This window comes from Carassius carassius, chromosome 14 (genome assembly GCF_963082965.1).
Source record: "Carassius carassius chromosome 14, fCarCar2.1, whole genome shotgun sequence".
NCBI classification, from domain to species: Eukaryota; Metazoa; Chordata; class Actinopteri; order Cypriniformes; family Cyprinidae; genus Carassius; species Carassius carassius.
Window position 1 is genome coordinate 18,805,242 of NC_081768.1, and position 23,765 is coordinate 18,829,006.

The window sequence follows — 23,765 nt, forward strand, 5'->3', positions numbered from 1 at the left end:
GCTTTTGGGTATTTTGGCCACGCCCCTTTTCTAAATAAACATGTTATAGGTAACCAAAGTACAAAATTAAATATTTTTTTGATAATTATTGATCTAGAGAGTCCAGAGAATGGTTCTGTAGTCGTTTGATCGAGATTAAGCAAAAAACCTAGGACTAGTTCGCAAAAGTAAGTTTTAAACTTATTTGTGAATATTTAATGAATGATTTGATTGACAGCATTAGTCCAAGAGGCAAAGTTGTTCAGAATGAGGAGATCTATCATATGATATGAATATCTAGTGTTTGGGTGAATATATGAGCATTTTCAACCAATTTGAGGCCATTTACCATAAAGAGACCTTTTCTACTGTTATAGCTGTTATATCCGATCTCCATGAATCTTTGCATGCTTGTTAAGAGTCATCTGCTTCATGTTTTCACCAAGTTTCGTAAAGTTTTGAGTTTTTGTTTAGGTTTTATAGGCTTTGGAGTATATTTGGCCACGCCCCTTTTAAAAATGACCCAGTTATAGCTAACCAAAGGATAAATTTCAACATTTTGTTGATAATTATTGATCTAGAGAGTCCAGAGAATATTACTGCAGTTGTTCGGTTCTGATTGGGCGAAAAACCTAGGACTAGTTCGCAAAAGTAGGTTTTTAACATACAACCCGAATTCCGGAAAAGTTGGGACGTTTTTTAAATTTTAATAAAATGAAAACTAAAAGACTTTCAAATCACATGAGCCAATATTTTATTCACAATAGAACATAGATAACATAGCAAATGTTTAAACTGAGAAAGTTTACAATTTTATGCACAAAATGAGCTCATTTCAATTTTGATTTCTGCTACAGGTCTCAAAATAGTTGGGACGGGGCATGTTTACCATGGTGTAGCATCTCCTTTTCTTTTCAAAACATTTTGAAGACGTCTGGGCATTGAGGCTATGAGTTGCTGGAGTTTTGCTGTTGGAATTTGGTCCCATTCTTGCCTTATATAGATTTCCAGCTGCTGAAGAGTTCGTGGTCGTCTTTGACGTATTTTTTGTTTAATGATGCGCCAAATGTTCTCTATAGGTGAAAGATCTGGACTGCAGGCAGGCCAGGTTAGCACCCGGACTCTTCTACGACGAAGCCATGCTGTTGTTATAGCTGCAGTATGTGGTTTTGCATTGTCCTGCTGAAATAAACAAGGCCTTCCCTGAAATAGACGTTGTTTGGAGGGAAGCATATGTTGCTCTAAAACCTTTATATACCTTTCAGCATTCACAGAGCCTTCCAAAACATGCAAGCTGCCCATACCGTATGCACTTATGCACCCCCATACCATCAGAGATGCTGGCTTTTGAACTGAACGCTGATAACATGCTGGAAGGTCTCCCTCCTCTTTAGCCCGGAGGACACGGCGTCCGTGATTTCCAACAAGAATGTCAAATTTGGACTCGTCTGACCAAAAAACACTATTCCACTTTGAAGTAGTCCATTTTAAATGAGCCTTGGCCCACAGGACACGACGGCGCTTCTGGACCATGTTCACATATGGCTTCCTTTTTGCATGATAGAGCTTTAGTTGGCATCTGCTGATGGCACGGCGGATTGTGTTTACCGACAGTGGTTTCTGAAAGTATTCCTGGGCCCATTTAGTAATGTCATTGACACAATCATGCCGATGAGTGATGCAGTGTCGTCTGAGAGCCCGAAGACCACGGGCATCCAATAAAGGTCTCTGGCCTTGTCCCTTACGCACAGAGATTTCTCCAGTTTCTCTGAATCTTTTGATGATGTTATGCACTGTAGATGATGAGATTTGCAAAGCCTTTGCAATTTGACGTTGTGGAACATTGTTTTTAAAGTTTTCCACAATTTTTTTACGCAGTCTTTCACAGATTGGAGAGCCTCTGCCCATCTTTACTTCTGAGAGACTTTGCTTCTCTAAGACAAAGCTTTTATAGTTAATCATGTTACAGACCTGATATCAATTAACTTAATTAATCACTAGATGTTCTCCGAGCTGAATCTTTTCAAAACTGCTTGCTTTTTTAGCCATTTGTTGCCCCCGTGCCAACTTTTTTGAGACCTGTAGCAGGCATTAAATTTTAAATGAGCTAATTAAGTGGATAAAAGTGTAAAATTTCTCAGTTTAAACATTTGCTACGTTATCTATGTTCTATTGTGAATAAAATATTGGCTCATGTGATTTGAAATTCCTTTAGTTTTCATTTTATTAAAATTTAAAAACGTCCCAACTTTTCCGGAATTCGGGTTGTATTTGTGAATAATTAATTATGATTTGATTGACAGCAATGGTTCTTGAGGCAAAGTTGTGCATTACGAGGAGATCAGTCAAATGATATGCATATTTTGTGAATCTGTGTAGCACCACGTGATTACTGAGCCAAAAAACTCATTAGCGCCAACTAGTGGCCGATTTCTTTCAAAATTCTTACAGACCTCTAGGGCCATGAGTCGAACATGCCCATCGAGTTTCGTTCCGATTGGCCTCCGTTAACCTTGTCTAATAGGTGCTCAAAGTTCATTGGCCGATGGCGGCCATGCTTTTTGAGATACGCCAATGTCCTCATAGATACACATGGCACCTTGGACCAAGACACTGCATACCAATTTTCAAGTCAATCGGACTAACGGTCAGGTGGTTATAGCCTGTTTTAGGTTTTTTTTCATGTTATAGCGCCACCATGTGGCCAATCGCCGCGGTTTTTTACTGTGACCCCAGACTGAACTCATATACATGTGTACCCAGTTTGGTGAAGATATTTCATTGATTTCTGGAGTTATAGCCATTTTAGTAAAATAGGCTCCTCCCACAATGTTAATTTTGCGCTCCCTAGCGACCGTGAATTGCAATATCAACTTTTTTTCAATAATTATTGATGTTCAGACTCCATAGAACCTTTCTGCACTGGTTTGGTTCCGATCAGGCAAAAAACCACGGACTAGTTCGCAAAAGTAGGTTTTAAACAAAATTCAAAATGGCGGAAAAATTTGTATACTGGAAATGAAATCGGATGATCTTCAGGTGTCCAGCTTTCCATTGATATAAGACTCTTGAGCCTACGACACACAGTCTCGGTGTTATGACCAGTTTCGCTCTTCTGGTTGCTATAACGCCACCAGTACAATTACAATAGGGTTTCAGCACTTCGTGCTTGAACCCCTAAAAAAAAAAAAAACTTCCAAAATCACCTTAGATAAATGGCAAAAGTCAAAAGGCTTTTCAAAATCCCAAATATTGCCAAACAGGTGCTTTTGCATTTAGTTTTTAAACTAAATGTTCTGTTGTCTTGTCTTTCACCATACTCTTCTTTTCAGTCAGCACACCTGACTCTCCTCACGTGATAAATGAAATCTGACTCCTGCTGTTGATCTGCGATTCCACTTTCGTTCGGCACGCTGCATTGAGCAGCCACGTTCAGTTTTTAATAGTGTCCATCCTCTAACTGAACAAAATGATTTTTGTTACTATAAAAAATTCAAAACAACGATGTCTGGCAGTGCCGCAGTGGGAAAATGACATAACCATGTTGTGGCTTAACACCGGTATCACCATAAACACAGACTCTCGCAGCAAGCATTCTACAGGACTGGCATGCATAATACATCATTTTAATTTGTTTTTACGCATACTTGTGGATGGGGATCATTTTGACAACATTGTCATCAGTACATAAAAAAAAAAAATGTTGTAAGTGGCAAAAGTTTTATAAATCTCTGATCACATACAAAATTAAAGCTAGCAGATGTGATGTCCTTAACAAAACCAATATTTCCTTATGTTTGGCATTGATCAAGAGCTAATTTTAGACCCTGTTTAAAAATCTAATCTATAAATCTAATCTATAAAACGCAGAAAGCTGCAATGGTTTAGATAGGAAAACATACAGAATTAATGTGATTTGGGAGACAGTGGCAAATATTTTTCCCACATGTACTACTTATGTTTACACTAAACTCTTTATTAGCAAATATTGTGTAAGCTGGTGTTAACATATGCAACCCATAATTTAAGAATTATGTCCTGTTTAGGTTCCTGTCATTCAAACACTCTTTTAATGTGTGTAATGCAGCTTCTATAATAAACAAACACCCAGCAGTGGGCTAACTGTATGCATTAATTTTTAAATCTCTGCCCATTTTGTTTATGCAGTATGAACAACCCTTAAAATGCAAGAATAAATCCACTTTCACCACCTGATGGTGCTTTTCTGTGTAGTTTAGGGGTTGTACTGCCCTCATTTACAGTCAATCAATCATAAGCCTTATTTACCTATTGAATTTATGTCACCTTAACAGATGATGGGATCCTGACATGGTTTTGTTGCAGGCTTAAAATGAAATCAGTTAGGCCCTTTGGCCATGTCCAGGGGTAGGCAAGTTCGGTCCTAGAGAGCGGCAGACCTGCAGAGTTCAGCTACAACCTTAATCAAACACACCTGAACAAGCTTATCAATCCACTCAGGATTACTACGGTACAGGCAGGTGAGGGTTTTTTTCAAGGTTGGAGCTGAACTGTGCAGGACTGCGGCTCTCTAGGACTGCACTTGCCTACCCCTGGCCATGTCGAAATTTAAAATAATCCAGAGTGACAACTGAATGAGATTGAACTATAATGTTTGTATGTGAGCATTAGCAACTCCACTAAAACATGGTATTTATTTTCTGTGACAGAAGTGAATTTTGTGAAAGAAAATAGTTTTTTTGGTGACAGATGTGCGGATGTACTGCTTCAATTCAACCATTATTGTTCATTGACCATCAAACAGCTACCATCTCATAGAGGATCATCATCTTGGGGATGATGGGAAATAAGATGGACTTCTCAATCTGTTGGACTCCTGACATAATAAATCAATTATCCTTATGTCTCATGAATTTAGACAATGATGCTGAGATGCTCATTCTGAGTTCATTTCCATATGATGTCTGTGAAGATGTCTTGTTATAAATATTAAGCAGTCAAATTTAATAAATGAATAGTTCTTGCCATCAAGTCCAGGGCAACTGCCTCTCCACATGCATTCTAAACACTATTTGGTTTGGTATATGAGTTTTAAAACATTTGAGTAAGTATAGAGAGCAAAATATGGCACTTTAGAGATGCTACAGCAATTTCAGGTCAATTTGACCATCAAGTTTTGCATCAGACTATTACTGATGGCAGTTTCATTCAGGCATTCAAGGGAATTTTGTTCTTGTGAAGTACAGTTCATGGCCTGTTCTTTCAGGTGTCTATATAGAAAGATTGTGAAATGGTGAAAAAAGCAAGGCCCCCATTTACAGATACTTCATCACTTGTTTAAACATAAAGCTGTTAAGGGAAACCTGCAGTGCATCTTTGAATGAGGCACCTTTGCCTTTTCGAAGAAAATGCTGGAAAAGCTAGACTGAAGCTTAAATGGTCTTAACTGCATGCTTTAACGTGTGTGAATTTTCTTAAGTGGAGGCAGGGAAAAAATTCAATACAGGCTTCTTGTGTTACGCTCAGTCTCATGTTTTGCAGTAGATGCTCTCTTCAGTTTTATATATTATTATACACACTACTGTTCTTTTGTGGTCAACAAGGCTGTATTTATTTGATCAAAAACACTATAAAACAGTAATGCTGTGAAATATTGTTACAAGTTCAAATATTTTTTTCTATTTTCATTTATTTTAAAATATAATTCATTCCTGTGATGACAAACCTGAATTTTCAGCATTCATTACTGCAGTCTTCAATGTCACGTGATGCTTCATAAATCAATATGCATATTCTAATATTCTGATTGACACAAGCTTGCTGAATGAAGGTGTTTGTTTCATTCAAAACAAACAAATATAATATACTTCCTGTATATGGTCAGAGTATATACAAAATAGTGGAGTCACTGAAAAGTTGGCATCTGGAAACAAATGAAGATCCTAACAGTATAAAAGTCTGCCAAGTTAATCTCTATGGTGTAAAAGTGTTGTTAGAGCCCTGCCTGGCAGAAGACCAATACAATTAGTTAACTCAGTCATGGTTTACTAGTACTGAGTAATTTCTGACTTGTGGGTAATTTACTTGATTTACATGAATCTGAAGTAAACTATTTATGTCACTAGTATGACATAAATAACTTTTTAACAATTTCCCAAATTAATTTATTTATTTATGTGCTATGAATGGCCCTGTGTTGGACATCATAAATTCTGGGAGCTTGTGCCACTGTACTGTTGTTGCAGGAAAAGTCCATATGTGTCTTGCAGTGAATTAATCACTCTTCTTTTCTCTCAGGCTGGTCCCGTAGCAGTGGAGCCATGTTCTGGGAATTGTGCTGCTGTGCAAACATTGCTGATGAGTCTTCCACGGGCATCTTCTGGAGTGCCTCCCCCCGGCCAGTGTGGTGAGAACTCACAATTCAATGTTTACTTAACATTTTAGCTCCACGTTTAATTTTAACATATGGTCCTATAATTATTTTTAACATACTCATTTTTCACTAGCATAAAAAAATCTCTGAAGCACAGTTGAAAGAAAATAGCATTTGCATTTTGCAAAAAAAATGCATTGGCTGGGAATCGAACCAAGGCTGAGGAATGTGGATTGAGTTTCATCTTAACGTGCACTTGCATAGATACATATACATAGATTTATAGCAAAAATCCCTGAAGCACAGTTGAAAGAAAATAGCATTTGCATTGGCCAGGAATCAAACCCGGGCCTACCACGTGGCAGGCAAGAAATTTACTACAGAATTTTAGGGGAGAGAATGGACTACAGGATATATGTTTTTTGCCGTTTTTATGTGGCTTAGTTCAAGCTTTTCCATGGTGTAGGACATATCTTCAAACATTGCCCTAAGATGGTGAAAAAGTAATGTATTGTATTGTCCATGCTATTATTAAACACGTTTTCATATTCCATGAGGTCTTTACAAAATTGATGTAAGAAAAATATATGAACACATTATTGACAATCTTTAAATGTTAAGTTTAAAAAATGAGTATATGTTAAACTGACATGTTATATTGATGTTAATATATTTAGATGCCTACATCTTACTTTTGACTTTGTGCATTGCTACCCAAATTAAACACACCAAAATCAGCTAAAAGTCTTCAGGTCTGCTTAAAAATTACATGCAGGTGTGTTTGATTAGGATAGGTAATCAAACTTTAATTATAAGTAGTCTTTTCTTTTTTTAAAGGGGTCATATGACGTTGCTAAAAAGAACATTATTTTGTGTATTTAGTATAATGCAATGTGTTTATTCAGTTCAAGGTAAAGAAATATATATATATATTTTAGCAGCATGTATGTACATGATTGTGTTTTTGAGAAAACAATGTTTATGCATGGTTAGTGAAAAACTAAAAATGTTAAATCACTTGAATAAGGCCATAAAACAAGTACAGAACATTGGTTCCAGGGACTTTTGAGAACTGGATCTTGTAGCCTAGAATTCTTCTTTCTAAATTATGTGAAAATCATCTTGTTTACTCACTCACAGAAAACAATATATTTATTTATTTTTTCCAAGACACTTTTCTTTGTAAAAGTCATATACGAGTAGGCGTCAACTATCATGAATATCATTGTGATTTACACCTGAGAAAACAAAGGCCCACACAATGAGAAGCATAATGAGCCCTTCAGTCAGCTGTGTGCTGTCAGCTGAGAGGGAAGAGTTACAAGAAAGAATGTGAGGATAAAATAATCTATATAATTTTATGTTTGTAGTTTATTTAGAATATATATTTAATTATCCCACAAAATAATTAAATTTTCACTTGCAAGTGCAGTTAAACAGTTTATTAGGAACAATCAAAGCTGACTTTCAAAGCTGAATTTTTAGCATCATTGCTCCAGTCACACAATGATTTTCTACAAAACAAAACAAAAAAACATGTATTGTTGTTATTATTATTATTATTGTTGTTATTATTAATGTGGAAAAGAGCTGAGAATATTTTTTCAGGGTTTTTATTATTATTATTTTTTTTTTTGATAAATTGAAAGAACAGCATTGTTTGTTACATTTGTTACATTTACATTTATTTGTTGCATTTATATTATTTACATCAAGCGTTTGAATGGTATAGTGTATATTGTTATTGAAACTTCATAATGTTTCACTTGATTATACATTGTGTCAGGAATTATAGTTTGGAAAAAGTCTACCTGGTAAAATGTTTACACGTTATGTGAAACCTAATACAAGTATATCAATAAATAAAAAGAGACTCACTCATGTTTATGATCTCTGTTGGATTAAGCGCTTCATTCTTTTTTCTGAGGATCTCCGAATCAAGATCAGCACAGACCAAGGCTGCAGACAGCAGACCTTGTTTGTTATCTTTATTTTATAAATGCACAAAGTTTTGTTGTTATTATGTCTGTATACAAAAAAGTAGACCCTTTACAGATTTGATTGATGTATTGCTCTTATCTGTATGATCAAAACTGAAAGTGTAATTTAAGTTCTTTTCGGGGTTATCAGGAGAAAATTCCTAATCAAGCGTATACGTGTGAATCGACTCCAGAGGGTTAACTCAAAGTTCTGTCACGCCGTCTGGTATCTGTTTCCCTGAGTCTCCACTAGTGGTCTCACTTCCCCATAGGCACCTCACCGTAGGCACTACAATTCCTACAAAGACTTGTCCCTTCATCACAGTAATTGCACTCCTGTTAATTGCACTCAGGTGTCTTCACTTGTAAGTCATTATCCTCCCTATATTAACGAGTCTTTTCCTGTTTGTCTTGATGGAGTCCTTTCCTTCCATTACCCAGTTTCCTCGTCTTCCTTGGATTACCCAAATAAACCCATACTGCGATTGGATCTATCGTCTCCTGCGTTTCACTGGGTCCCCGATCGTCACAGAAGGACTCCATCATGTCGAGATCCAGCGGTGTGGGACATCATACCCGCTCCCCAGCCAGTATGATGGAACGAAGGGCAAGATATGTCAAATTGACCACACTCTGCCAAAAGGGAATCGAGTCATGGCACAAGATGGCTGCTTGTCCAGCGCCTCTGCACAGGATGACAGCCACAGTTGACCCTCCAGAGTCGAGTCAGGATCCCATTGACCTTCCAGAGTCGAGTCAGGTTCCCGTTGACCCTCCAGAGTCGAGTCAGGTTCCCGTTGACCCTCCAGAGTCGAGTCAGGTTCCCGTTGACCCTCCAGAGTCGAGTCAGGTTCCCGTTGACCCTCCAGAGTCGAGTCAGGTGCTCGTTGACCCTCCAGAGTCGAGTCAGGTGCTCGGTGACCCTTAAGACTCAGGGCTAGTCAATGTTAACACTCCAGAGTCAAGTCAAGTCACCGTTGACCTTCCAGAGTCAAGTCAAGTCACCGTTGACCTTCCAGAGTCAAGTCAAGTCACCGTTGACCTTCCAGAGTCAAGTCAAGTCATCGTTGACCTTCCAGAGTCAGGGCAAGTTACTGTTGACACTCCGGAGTCAATTCAAGTCACCGGTGATATTCATGGACAAAGGCAAGTCACCATTGATCTTCTTGAATCCAGTCTAAACACCACGGAATTACCAGAGTCTCTCCACGTCTCTGTGGAACTACCAGAGCCTCTCCACGTCTCTGCTGAACTACCAGAGCCTCTCCACGCCTCTGCTGAACTACCAGAGCCTCTCCACGTCTCTGCTGAACTACTAGAGCCTCTCCTCGTCTCGGCTGAATTACCAGAGTCTCTCCTCGCCTGTGAGGAACTTCCAGAGCCTCGTCACGTCTCAGCCGAACTCTCTGAGCGCTCGACTGATCCTGTCATAGCCACGGAGGCCACCCTTAACTTGTTCATGTTCTCTGTTTCAGACTTGCCTAACCAGACTTGCTCTCCTGTGTCATCGATCCCACTGTGGTGGTCTTCTGCGCCGCCCTGGTGGGCTTCTGTCTCGACTGCACGGATGTGGTGGTCTTCTGCGCCTCCCTGGTGGGCTTCTGTCTCGACCTCACGGATGTGGTGGTCTTCTGCGCCGCCTTGGTGGGCTTCTGTCTCGACTGCATGGATGTGGTGGTCTTCTGCGCCACCCGGGTGGGCTTCTGTCTTGACCGCACGGATGTGGTGGTCTTCTGCGCCGCCCTGGTGGGCTTCTGTCTCGACCGCACGGATGCGGTGGTCTTCTGCGCCGCCCGGGTGGGCTTCTGTTCTCGACCGCATGGATGTGGTGGTCTTCTGCGCCGCCCTGGTGGGCTTCTGTCTCGACCGCACAGATGCGGTGGTCTTCTGCGCCGCCCTGGTGGGCTTCTGTCTCGACCGCAGGGCTCCAATTCCACCTTGCTCCTCTCTGGATTCCTGCCCTGTCGGTTTGGCCCTGGGGACTGAACGTTATGTCCTTCCTGGACTTGTGTTTTGTTTTGTTTTTTGTTTTTCCTCCTCTTCTTCTCCGTTTCCATCTATGGACCAGGCCCTCCGTCCCTCCCCCTGATCCTCCGCCGGTCCACCTCCCTCCTGGGTTCCTTGTCTTTGTCTTGGTCTCTGTTTCCCCATTTTACCTGGCCCTCCATCCCTCCCCCTGCACTCCTGTTAATTGCCCTCAGGTGTCTTCACTTGTTAGTCATTATCCTCCCTATATTAACCAGTCTTTTCCTGTTTGTCTTGATGGAGTCCTTTCCTTCCATTACCCAGTTTCCTCGTCTTCCGAGTTCCTTTTCCTGTTCCTTTTCGTTTCCTGTTGGTTTCTTTGTCAGATGGATTTATAGTTTGACCCCTGCTTGTTTGATTTCTCTTTGGATTACCCAAATAAACCCATACTGCGATTGGATCTATCGTCTCCTGCGTTTCACTGGGTCCTTGATCGTCACAAGTTCACCCAGAAATGTAAAATTCTGTCATAATTTACTATTTCTTTCTTCTGTTGAACACAAAACAAGATCCTTTGAAGAATGTTGGTAACCAAACAGTTGCTGGTAGCCATTGACTTCCATAGTATGAGGTGGAGGGCGGGTTCAGTTACCAACATTCTTCAAAATCTCTAAAATATTTTAGAATTATTATTATTATTATTACATTACTTATAGGATGCTCTGTGCAACCAGATGGTGTAGTTATGACATCTGCCAGTAGGGACTAATTAGACTAACCAGCCAAAACTGACCCTTTGGTCTCTGGCTGTCTACATCTCATATTGTTCTCATCCTGTCTAACATGCATACCTTTCCTCATCCTTTCTATTTTTCATTCTCTCATTTAATTGTCATTTTTTTTCTGTTCTCATACTGAGTTTCTTTGTCTTTGTGGTGTGGCTGTGTTCATCATGTAACTGTGATGAATGAGCTGAAAAATGAGCTGCTGTAAATTGTACTGCAGCAGGAAGTAGCGGTTCAGAGATGCAACACTTGTGGCACTCTGCAAGCCAGCAGAATCTTCTGACTGCAATATGACACTGACACCACTGCACCTCATTGAAAGACAGAAAGATAAAGAATGGGAGGGGTGGGAAAAAAGGAGAACGAAAGGAATAAAGGATTAAAGATGAGGTGAAAACAAGAGAAAATGCATGTTGGTAGTCCAATACTGCTGACTGATCAGAGGAATATATCTGACAGGGATAATGTTATCCCCGAGGAAAATCAAATCCAAATACTCCAAAACATTCAGTAAATGTACGCCTTTATCTCTTAAGCCAGCCGCCTTATTCCAGCACGCTAACTGTGTGGTCTGTGAGGGCCTAATACCTGCTCTTGGATTTAATGAACACTGGCACATGTGAATCTGTAGGCTCCTGCGCTGTTGCTGCTCTTGATAAAGACTGAAAAGGCATATTTGGCCTGATACTCTGACGCTGAAGGCATATGACAGATTTTTGGAGATGGTTTGGTTGGGATGCAGGATGCCTTTGTGTTTTACAGACACTTATAGCAAGGGTGAATCATAAAATATGCAACAACATTTCACCTTGAATTACACTAAAATTTAGAGCGATTCGGCCTGCAGCATGTGGTAATGCCACTCATAGATAATGGAGAATGTGTAAACAAGCCTTAAATCAAAAGAATGTTTATGTTCAATATTTTATCAGTGTTAAGGCAGAATTGTGGTTGCCTGAAGGTCTACTGAAGTGTTATTTTCTTTAAGAGGAAGTGTGTCATTAAGGCACCACCAGCGATGCCAAAAAGAAAAAGAAAAAAAGAATAAATATTGATGAAAACAATGATTGAAAAAGTTCTCCAAATTTCAGACAGTCCCATCTGTGCAGACTGTCTGCATATAGCCTAAAAGTAACCACACACGTCATCTGTGCCTGAACTGGCTGTGCTAATTTATGGGTCAAGCTAGACCGTTGCATTCAGGAACTACTCGGAGAAGATTGAAAATAGCAATAAAAACATCAGAGATAAAATGACAGCACTGTTTGAGCTTGGACGGTAGGTAGGGAGGAAAAAGCATAAGCTAGCAATTCCATTTGATGCTGCTATTGGTGCAGAAATGATGTACTTCACCTTTAACATAAAGAAGGGCTGTCAAAAAGTTAGGAGATTGCTTATGCACTTAGGCATTTCGCGATAGTCGATAAATAAATTAATTGCACAATTTAAAAAAATGAGCTTGATCATTTTTTCGGCCGTGATAATTAATTTTTTCAATTTTTATTTAAATAATGTAACATGTCATTATGTGGGGTTAGTCTGGAACGCAGCCTGTGGACAGCCCGCGGTAGAAAACACCCTCTCCGATGGCACGGGAATAAAGAGATAACATCTCGCTAGAGTGGCCAGCTTTGGGAGAAGCGCCTTTCATTTGCTTTATTTTATTACCGCGTAGAATATTTTGCAAGTAAATTCGTTGCCCTTTCTCTCGAAATGGGCCTACTTTTAACTCGCTTCATTTGGCTTGATCAGCTAAATATGTCTGTAGGCGTGTGGTTGCATGTGTCAACACGCCCAATGAGTTCACACACACACAAACTCACGCGCCTGTGTGCGTTGTTTTCTTCTTATTTCCAAAGTGCTCGGGCAGTTGTGCTCCTGAGGCGTCTGTTGTTGCTAAGCATCCATCAGCTGCGATCTCCTTTACAACAAGGACATTTCAGCAATGGATTTCCACCACCGAAAAACCCTTACTGTAACTCTGCTACAAGATTTATTTTCAAAGAAAAGTTAAAAACTCTGCAGTGTTTCACCCCGAAGGAAGCTGATTGAGTTGGTTCTTTTCACATGACCTGGTGCGCTTGTGTCATTCTGAAAAGCTGTTGTATTTAACTCGATGATATGCAGACGTGCCTGAAAAAAAGAGCGCGTTGCGCGTGTGTACCACATTTGAAATAACGAACTTGAGCGCCCAAAATATGTGATATGTGAATGGCCCCTTCATCGGTCAAAATGATTACTTTCGGTTAAAGGTTAAACAGTCAATATGAGCATCCCTCATTTGCATATAAACATAATATAACATACAAAATTAACTAATTTTAAGCCACACAAAGTCAACATGTTGGTATTTCTTGCTCTGAATCTGCCATAAAATAAAGTAAAAGTTTATTGATCTTTGAAAAGGTGTACTTGCGTTATTATGCCATTATCATTATATCAGTTGAAACTGGTCTTAGAACGACAATATTATCGTTTATCACGATAATTTCTTGAACAATTTATCGTCCAGCAAAATTTGTTATCGTGACAGCCCTATATGCACTGGATCCTGTTGTAGGTCACTAGATACTTTAATAGTGGTTTAATATAAAATCAATGTTTGGATATGTAACATCAATTATATATTATAGATGTGTATAATGCAGATTACTGGCAATTCAATACCTCTCAAGTGTGATATTTCTTAAAAGTTGTGGTGAAGGGTAAAGTAAGGAGATATGTCAATATAGAAGACATTTTGTGTGAATGGTTGTCTTAGCTTATACTTTTGCTTTCATCTGAAAAGCACTCAAGGAGAGGACAGATAAGGAATCATGCTAGATCAAATCTGAAATGTGGAGCACAAACAATTTCTCTGAAGAACAATCCATGTACAAAAACCCAGCTACCTGTACATATATATTTGCTCTTGAAAGTTGATACTATGAATGTAAATAACAGGCTTTCTTTTTATATTTTAAGTTATTTACATCAATAAATTGTGCTTTACGATTAACTAAAGCCTTGTTATGCATAGTTCTTCTGTTTTGCTGTGTGACGACATTACATGCATGTTAGGAATTGGCAAAATGTATTCATTTGTTCCTCAAGATTCTGTCTTAAGGCCCGTTCACACCAAGCACGATAACTATAAAGATAACGATAAAGATATAGTTCTAAAAATCGTTCTCAATATTAAATATCAGTATAAAACATTGCCAACCAATCAGAATCAATCCTGCTGTAATGAGCTCGAGAATTAAAAGCAGCAGATGCACGCCCACTTAGAATACACAGACAATATCGTTCGCTGGTGTGGACACTAATATCGTTATCTTTATAGTTCCCTTTCGAGAGTACTCTCGTACTGCGTAAGCTAGCTTACGCTATGGGAAAAGGTCCCCTTTTCTCGAGAATATGAAGCCAAAAATTATCCTTAATTTTTAAATAATGTAAAACGCAGTGCTGCAGCACAGCAGACCCAAGCGAAGCGGCTCGCGCGCTTATTGGCTGTGCTGCGGCAACTGCAGCAACCTATGGTGAGGCGGCGGAGAGTAACGAACCAATGGGGGCGCTTCGCGCCCATTGGACGTCAGAGCGCGCCAAAATAGGCGTGGCTGGAACTATATAAGCCACCGCTTCACCATAGGGATCAGATTTCATCTCCTTCAGCGATCTCACCTGCACTTCGCTGTCTTCTCCGGAGAAGCCTCTACACGCCGTCGAAAAGCCTCTCAGCGGGATAGCACTGCAATGCAGATCTGAGGACGCCGGCTCGTGCTTCATCTCGACGCCGCCTTCAGCACTCGCTTCCTGCTGCGCCATCCGGCGTGACCATATCCTTTTCAAAGCTAGTGTGTTTGCCGCTGCATCACACTTTTTTCCTCCAGAATTCGAGGCGTTGTTTCAAATGCCTCGGGCCTGCGCTTCCTGCCGAGGCCCTCTGCCCAGCGAGGACCGCCACATCATCTGTGTCTCCTGCCTGGGCCACGAGCATGCTGAGAGCGCACTCTTCAAGGGCGGCTGCCCTGAGTGCGACGACATGGCTATATCGACCCTGCGGGCTCGATTAGCTCAAACCAGCCACGATGCTCCACCCGCTCCGCCTCTTCTCTCTCAAGTGCCGCGTAAGAAACGCCGCGATCAAAGAATGCCTGAGCATACTGCTACACGCGAGCTCACGCCGGAACACTCCCCGCGTGCCTCGCCCGCTCTCTCTCCTTCGCCTGTCCTCTTCGTGGACGAGCAGCGCCAGTCCCTGCTCACCAGCGCCCCCTTCTCCTTCGGAGCGCCTGAGGCGGAAGAGGACAGACACGACAGCCTTTCTCTCGCCGCGTCCAGTAGTGAGGAATGGTCGGGCTCCATTGCGGACCCCCCCCCCTCTACAGCACCCAGCTGCACCGGACAACGCGCCGATATCGACGCGGAGCTTACTCGCGTGCTTACAAGGGCTGTCAGCGACCTTTAGCTCGACTGGTCTCCTCCAGACGAGCCCGCTAAAAGCAGGCTGGATGAATGGTTCCTGCAGGGGCGCCCTTCGGCCCCTCCGCAAAGAAACGCCCCCTTCTTCCCGGAAGTTCACAATGAACTCACGAAGTCGTGGAAAGCCCCATTCTCCGCACGCTTGAAGACTTCTGTCTCGTCAGCGCTCTCCTCTGTCGACGGCGCCCGAGACCACGGTTACGAGAGCCTCCCCCCTCTCGAGGAGGCTATTGCTGCACACCTCTGCCAGCCTGTGCATCCATCCAAGCCGTGCCGCACCACCTCAGCTCTCGCTGGCCGAGCTTACACCTCCGCTGGTCAAGCTGCTTCGGCTCTACACACCATGGCTGTGCTGCAGGTTTTTCAGGCCAGACTTCTCCGTAACCTGGACGAGTCTGCCCCAGATACCTATGACTTTAAAGATCTCCGCAGCGCTACTGATCTAGCCCTGCGTGCGACAAAGACCACAGCACAAGCGATTGGCCGAAGCATGGCAAGCCTCGCTGTTTTAGAGCGACACCTCTGGCTCACGCTCACGGAGATGAAAGACGCCGACAAATCCGCCTTTCTCGACTCTCCTATCTCACCTTCCGGCCTCTTTGGCCAGTCGGTTAAGGGTTTCGCTGAACGCTTCACTGAGGCTCAGAAAACGTCACAGGCAATGAGACACTTCCTGCCGAAACGCTCTAGCTCTGCTGCGGGACGCCGTAGAAATGCGCCGCCCCCTCAGACCTCGAAGCCATCGCAGCCAGACTTACAGTCTTGCCCAGCTACCAAAACCCAGCAGCGCTCTCGCTCTACGAGCCGCAAACCGCCAGAGAGACGGGGACCTCGGCCCAGGATTGTGCTGAACCCTGAGCCTCCGAAGCCCTCCTGACCTTTGGGCTGAAAAGACCGTGGTTAAGTCCCGCTGCGGCCGGACCACCACACAAGAAACCTCACATGCTTCCACCAATCCCCTCACTAAAGGCGGTTGGAGATGTCTATACTGCAGTAAACGAGCCTGTTACAATGCACGCACGCCTGCACACAAACGCCGTTTTCGCGGCGACCTCAATAAAGCACAAAAAGAGCTTTTTCTATGTAGGCAGTGTGCCCACTACACAGTACGCACCCCTACATGTATACACACTCCCCCAAGTGTCACAAAGACTCACTCGGGTCTCCTTTCATGCCCTCCTTCCTGCTCGCGCCGGAGGTGCTCTAAATGTAGCGCGCATGCCCACTTCTCAGTGCGCAACCCTACAAATAAGCGCTGTCACCACAGTGTCACAAGCACAGCATACTTGAGCTACTGGTCCCCTCATAACAGGCGGCCAGTGCCCGAAGCACATTCAACCCATAGCCGCACGAGCCGCTGCATGGCAGGCCATCCCCGGCATATCACATTGGGTTTTTGAATATAATAAAACGAGGTTACTCGCTCCAGTTCGCTCGCAGACCGCCGCGCTTTCGCGCCGTGGTCGAAACGAAAGTGAAAAGCGAAATGACACACGTCCTTCGCGCCGAACTGATAAACCTTCTTGCAAAAGGGGTGATAGAAACTGTCCCCCCTGCGCAGCGCGAGTCAGGCTTTTACAGCCGCTACTTCCTCGTACCAAAAAAGGATGGCGGTCTCAGACCCATCCTAGATCTCAGACGTTTGAACAAAGCGCTTATGACGCGATCGTTCAAAATGTTAACTACCAAACAAATACTCGCGCAAATTCGCCCGAGGGATTGGTTTTTCTCAGTGGATCTGAAAGACGCTTACTTTCACATTCAAATAGCACCCCATCACAGGCCATTCTTGAGATTCGCCTTCGAGGGGCAGACTTATCAGTACATGGTTCTTCCATTCGGCCTCTCCGTAGCGCCCCGTACGTTTACACGGTGCATGGATGCCGCTCTCGCACCCCTGAGAATGCGGGGAGTGCGAGTATTGAACTACCTCGGCGACTGGCTAGTTTTAGCCCATTCCGAGGAACTACTGACAACACACAGATCCTGGATCCTCAGCCATTTAGAATGCCTGGGTCTCACGATCAACACTGTCAAGAGCGCTCTGTCTCCCAGCCAGAGGATTTCCTTTTTGGGGATAGACATAGACTCTGTGACATGTACAGCGCGTCTGACGTCACAGCGCGCTCTCACTATTCAGCATTTAGCCGTGTCGTTCAAAGCCGGGTCTCTTTACCCGCTCAAACGATTTCAGGAAATGCTAGGTCTGATGGCATCAGCCTCTGCGGTTCTCAAACTGGGCCTGCTGCGCATGCGCCCACTACAGCGCTGGCTGAGAGACCGTGTTCCAGCGCGCGCCTGGATTTCCGGCCGCGCGCGCATCAGGGTGACCCACGGCTGCATCACAGCTCTGGCCCCTTGGAAAATAGCCAACTGGTATCAGTTAGGCGTAAGCACGGGCGCTGTCTCGAAATGGAAAGTAGTCTCGACAGATGCATCCAACCTCGGTTGGGGCGCCCTGTACGAGGGCAGGTCTGCCTCCGGCCTCTGGTCGAGCCCGGAGCGACTGTTACACATAAACTGTCTGGAGATGATAGCGGTCGAACTATCCCTGAAAGCTTTTCTCCCATTTTTAAAGGGCCACCACGTTCTGGTCAGATCAGACAGCATGTCAGTGGTGGCCTACATAAATCGCCAGGGTGGTGTCAGGTCAGAAACCTTGCACACCCTGACCGAGCGTCTTCTGACATGGGCACATTACAATCTGCGCTCGCTAAAGGCAGCGCATGTACCTGGCATCCTGAACCGGGGCCCGGACATGCTTTCCAGGGCGAATGTTCCCCCTGGGGAGTGGTCTCTTCACCCACAGACGGTTCAGTTGATGTGGAGCATCTTCGGCAGGGCAGAGGTCGACCTCTTCGCCTCAGAAGACAACGCTCATTGCCCAATATATTTTTCAAAGAGCAGGGACGCGCTGGCCCTCGATTGGCCCAGACGCCCGCTTTATGCCTTCCCACCGGTCGCGATGCTACCGCAGGTCATCGATCGGGTCAGGAAGAGCAGATGTGCTATGCTGCTAGTAGCCCCACTCTGGACGACCCAACCTTGGTTCTCCGAGCTGATGCAGCTGTCCAGTACAGCCCCATGGCCAATACCGCTGCGGAAAGATCTCCTCACGCAGCTGAAGGGCGCGCTCTGGCATCCCCACCCCGAACTTTGGGCCCTTCATGTATGGCCCCTCAACGGGTACCCGGGAACCTCCCTGAGGGAGTGTTAAAGACCATTACGGAAGCCAGAGCGCCCTCAACCAGGCGCCTATACGCGCAGAAATGGTCAGTGTTCTCCACCTGGTGCGGGACACGGAACCTAGACCCTCACTTATGTGACGTGACGGAGATACTCTCCTTCCTACAGGAGCGTTTAGATGCGGGCAGATCCCCGTCTACGCTCAAAGTGTATGTGGCAGCCATTGCAGCTTCTCATGCTCCGGTGGCCGGCCTATCACTGGGAAAAAACGAACTGGTCATTCGTTTCCTTAAGGGAGCTCGTCGGATGAACCCTCCCCGACCCCCTTCAATCCCTTCCTGGGACCTGTCTACGGTCCTAGAGGCCTTAAAGGGCCCCCCTTTTGAACCGCTTCAGTCTGTCGATATGAAGCTTCTTTCGTTCAAAACCGCTTTTCTACTGGCTCTGGCCTAAGTCAAGCGAGTGGGGGATTTACATGCGCTATCTGTAAGCGCTGACTGTCTCGAGTTTGGGCCTAATGACTCCAGAGTCATTCTCAGACCAAGACACGGCTATGTCCCCAAGGTGCTCTCAACACCGTTCAGAGCGCAGGTCATCTCGCTGTCAGCCCTTTCCTCGCAAAGCGACGAAAGCAACGCGAGCTTCATCTGCCCCGTCAGGGCTCTTAAAACCTATATTGCGCGCTCCGCCTTATTCAGGAGGTCGGACCAGCTCTTCATATGCTTTGGTGGGCGCACCAGAGGTCTCGCCACCACGAAGCAAAGCCTATCGCGATGGATAGTAGACACTATCTCGCTGGCTTACAAATCTAAGGGCCTTCACTGCCCGTTCGGCATCAGAGCCCATTCCACCCGAGGTATGGCCTCGTCATGGGCGTGGTCCTGCGGGATACCACTGGATGATATCTGTGCGGCGGCAGGCTGGGCCTCTCCGTCCACATTTATTAGATTCTATAATCTGCAAGTCCCTGCCCTGCAGGCCAGGGTACTTTCTATATAGACGTGCTAAGCCTTATCACGTCCCCCTTTTTTCGTTCCCTATATAAAGCTCACTAAGGTTGGCTGTTGGGACTGGGATTTCTCCTGCTATAAAGCCCCGAGCTCTCGCCTCGGGCTGTGACAGGTCGAAGTTCCCGAGCACGCACGGCGTTTTACATTGTGTTCCCATAGCGTAAGCTAGCTTACGCAGTACGAGAGTACTCTCGAAAGGGAACGTACTCGGTTACTAACGTAACCTCGGTTCCCTGAGATGAGGGAACGAGTACTGCGTAACCTGCCGTGCTATGTGCTCGGACCGGGTGATCGCTTCAGTCGATTTAAAACCTGATCCCTATGGTGAAGCGGTGGCTTATATAGTTCCAGCCACGCCTATTTTGGCGCGCTCTGACGTCCAATGGGCGCGAAGCGCCCCCATTGGTTCGTTACTCTCCGCCGCCTCACCATAGGTTGCTGCAGTTGCCGCAGCACAGCCAATAAGCGCGCGAGCCGCTTCGCTTGGGTCTGCTGTGCTGCAGCACTGCGTTTTACATTATTTAAAAATTAAGGATAATTTTTGGCTTCATATTCTCGAGAAAAGGGGACCTTTTCCCATAGCGTAAGCTAGCTTACGCAGTACTCGTTCCCTCATCTCAGGGAACCGAGGTTACGTTAGTAACCGAGTACGTTATCATTCTTGGTGTGAACGGGCCTTTACTCTTTCATTTCCCCAGAACAGTCCAGCAGTAGTGTGGCATCTTGAGTTTGTCCTTTGGTGTTTCTGTTCCTCTGTATGTTGTTTAGAGAACCTACTTTTGGTTGTTTCTCTTGCTTAAAAATTATTTAGATGGCAATATTCAGGCTTTTTAGTAATCTAAAAAAGTAGACGTTCTAGTAAAGTTTGAGAAGCTATAAAGAGAAAAGAGACTATAAAAAGATTTCTTTTGTTTTTTTTCTCATTCATCTCAGTCTTTTCCTCAACAAGGGCAATATTTCAGACAGCAGGTCTGCAAAAAGCATTAAAGAGAATAGCTTTAGACTTCTCAGTGTACTTGTGTGGTTTATAAACTAGACGGTCATGTGGAGGTCATATTCCTCTTGAGCCATGAGTGATATCACTTCCTGTCTTTTCATCCTTTGCACTGTCAGCATCTTCTCACATCTCGTTTTGGGCCTTTAATTCACCTTTTAATGCAAACTCGATTCAAAGTTATGGATTGCAGTCAAAATGAAAGCCTATTCGCAACCCATTTTATGTCTGTTATGAGACATATTTTTAAAGTGAAACTTGATGTTATCTTGCAGAAATCGATTTTACTGTACCAGAATAGAGCCTGATAGAGTGTTAGTTTGCAGAAACAATACTTAAAGGAGCATTTCACCCGTGGGAACATTGATCTTCATTGAAAGTGGGTCATATATGTAGTCGAAATCTATTAAAACTTTCGAATTTGGTGCCTTTTTGACCGAGTTATTACAGAAAGTAACTTTAGGGCTCATTTGTATGGAAAACCACAACTCCCACAATGCAACACATTTGCACAGCTCCACAAGCCACTCCCACTAATCCAGAACACCGCTGTTAGGCGATATTGTCTACAAGACATTGAGGACACAGTTAGCGATGTATGGTATTTACGTGCCACAGTAGTAAACAATGCCACAGTAAGTTTTTTGTGCATTAAAAAAGGTACTGCACAAACAGTTTACAGTTGACGTTACGTAACTTATTAATCGGGAATCATTTCGTGATAATAATGCTTGAAGAAATTGTATACATTTCACGAAATGAATAATAAATTAAATTGAAACACTTATTTTACAGTTAGACGTCCATTTGTCCCTGCAGGCTTCGGCTGGCGTTTCCAGTTTACCTTCGGAATTCTGAAATATGTCTCCAGGACGCCTCTGTCCATATGCGGGGCGAAACTAGGATGGTTCACAACGCAAACATCCGTGTCCTTGTCTGCCTCAGACATTTCTTCGAGGAGAAATTAGCATCTTTCAAATTCTTTCAGCAGACGGACTCGAGTTCTGTGTCCGTAGGCACACAACGAGAGCACAGGCACCACCAGTCCGCACCAGCTCGAGCACGCCCGGGCTCCTCGGACGCGACAGGCAGGTCTCCGGCCTCGGCTGCAGCCGCCGCCTCCTGTTCCTCCTCTGCGCTATATTGTGGCTCGTATAGATAGCCACGAACATCTGTTTCGAGCAACAGACTTTAAAAATCCTCTTCTTCCATATCATGAGTTGTTCCTCCAGCCATTCTCGTAAATCTGACTCCATAAACGCTTGTTAGCTTAGCTACATAGCTTCCAAACAAGATGGCGGATTTTCATTTTCGTTTCTGTAAGTTTAGTCCCACCCACTGATCTGTAATAGGCCTGTAGGGGGAGTGGGTCCCACCCCCTGGAATAATAATAAGCTAGTGTCTGTAGTCTCTACACTTTTCAATGAATTTTGACTTCCTGCTTATTATGACGCAAAATGACGATTTTTACATCATAATAAGCAGGAAGTAAAACAATTAAATCCTTATTTCTCCCATCTCAGGGAAAAACAAAGGAAAAATTCATGATCATTATAATATATGACTGGGTTTCTAACAATACAAAGCTAAATGCAAATGGGTGAAGTGATCCTTTAAATAACTGTTTGGAATACTGCTTAAAATTAGCTACAGCATTCAAACATTTGGAGTCAGAAAAGATGTTTTAAAGAAATAATACTGTTAATAACAAAGGGCATGTTAAATTGATCATAAGTGGTAGTTAAAACATAATGTTACATATGATTTTTATTTAAATTAACACTATTCTTTGGAATTTCCTATTCATCAAAGAATAAAAAAATAAAAATAAAAAAAACCTGGAAAATATATTTAGGAAAATATTAAGCAGCACAAATGTTTTTAGCATTGATAACATGAAATGCTTCTTGCCCAGGAAATCAGCATAGTAACTGCTGAAAATTCAGCTTTGCCATCACAGGAATAAATTAATAAATTTGTAAAATATATTAAGAAGGAAAACAGTTATTTTAAATTTCAATAATATTTCAGAAATATCACTAATGTATTTTAATCAAATAAATGCAGCTTTGTTAATCATAAGACACTTCTTTTAAAACCATAAAAAAAATGTTACATCAGCACAAAAATAAATGTTTCAGAATGGTAGCTGTTATATTTTGATTTAAGATTTCAAAGATGATTTTTGTTTTAAAATAACATAGACTAATGAATCGTTCAATCAAAATTGATTCAGCTGATTTAGTGGAAAGCACATTATTATGCTGTATTAGTTGCATTATTTGATGTCATTCATATCTGTCACGCTTTCTGGTCTCTGTTTCCCTGAGTGTCCACTAGTGGTCTCACTTCCCCATAGGCACCTCACCGCAGGCACTACAATTCCCACAAACCCTTGTCCCTTCATCACAGTAATTGCACTCCTGTCAATTGCACTCCGGTGTCTTCACTTGATAGTCATTACCCTGCCTATATAATCCGGTCTGTTTCCATTTGTTTTCATGGAGTCCTTTTTTCCGTCACCCAGTTTTCTCGCCTTCCGAGTTCCTCGTCTTCCGAGTTTCTGTTCCTGTTCCTTCCCTGTTTGTTTATTTGTTGGATGGATTTATGGTTTTGATCCCTGCTTGTTGATTTCTGATTTGGATTACCCATTAAAACCCATACCGCGATTGGATCTCTTGTCTCCTGTGTGTCCCTGGGTCTCCGGCCGTAACAGAAGGACTCCATCATGTCGAGATCCAGTGGTGTGGGACTTCATTCCCATTCCCCAGCCAGTATTTTGGAGCGGAGGGCGAAATATTTAAAATTAACCACCCTCCGCCAAGAGGGCAATGAGGTGGGTGCCATGGCAAATGTGTTCTGGACCTTGGCGGAGGGTATGGGATATAATGAGGCGGCCCTTAAGGACATTTTCAACACCGGTCTGGATGAACCGGTACCTCGCATAGAATTGGATCAGTTGGACGCATTTGGCTTCTGGGAATTCGTGTGTTACTTGCAGCATTGGCTTCCTTGGGATGCCCCAGTCTCTCCTATCTCTCCCGGTGGGAT

General features: G+C 43.4%; 1 protein-coding gene across 1 annotated transcript in view; it reads left to right on the forward strand.

Moving 5' to 3' along the window:
- The window catches only part of atrnl1a (attractin-like 1a), a 375,666-nt gene that overhangs the window by 337,768 nt on the left and 14,133 nt on the right, over positions 1–23,765 (forward strand). Inside the window, exon 29 of the mRNA XM_059566501.1 lies at positions 6,256–6,364. Coding sequence (XP_059422484.1) covers positions 6,256–6,364 — 109 coding nt within the window. The remainder of the gene's footprint in view (positions 1–6,255; positions 6,365–23,765) is intronic.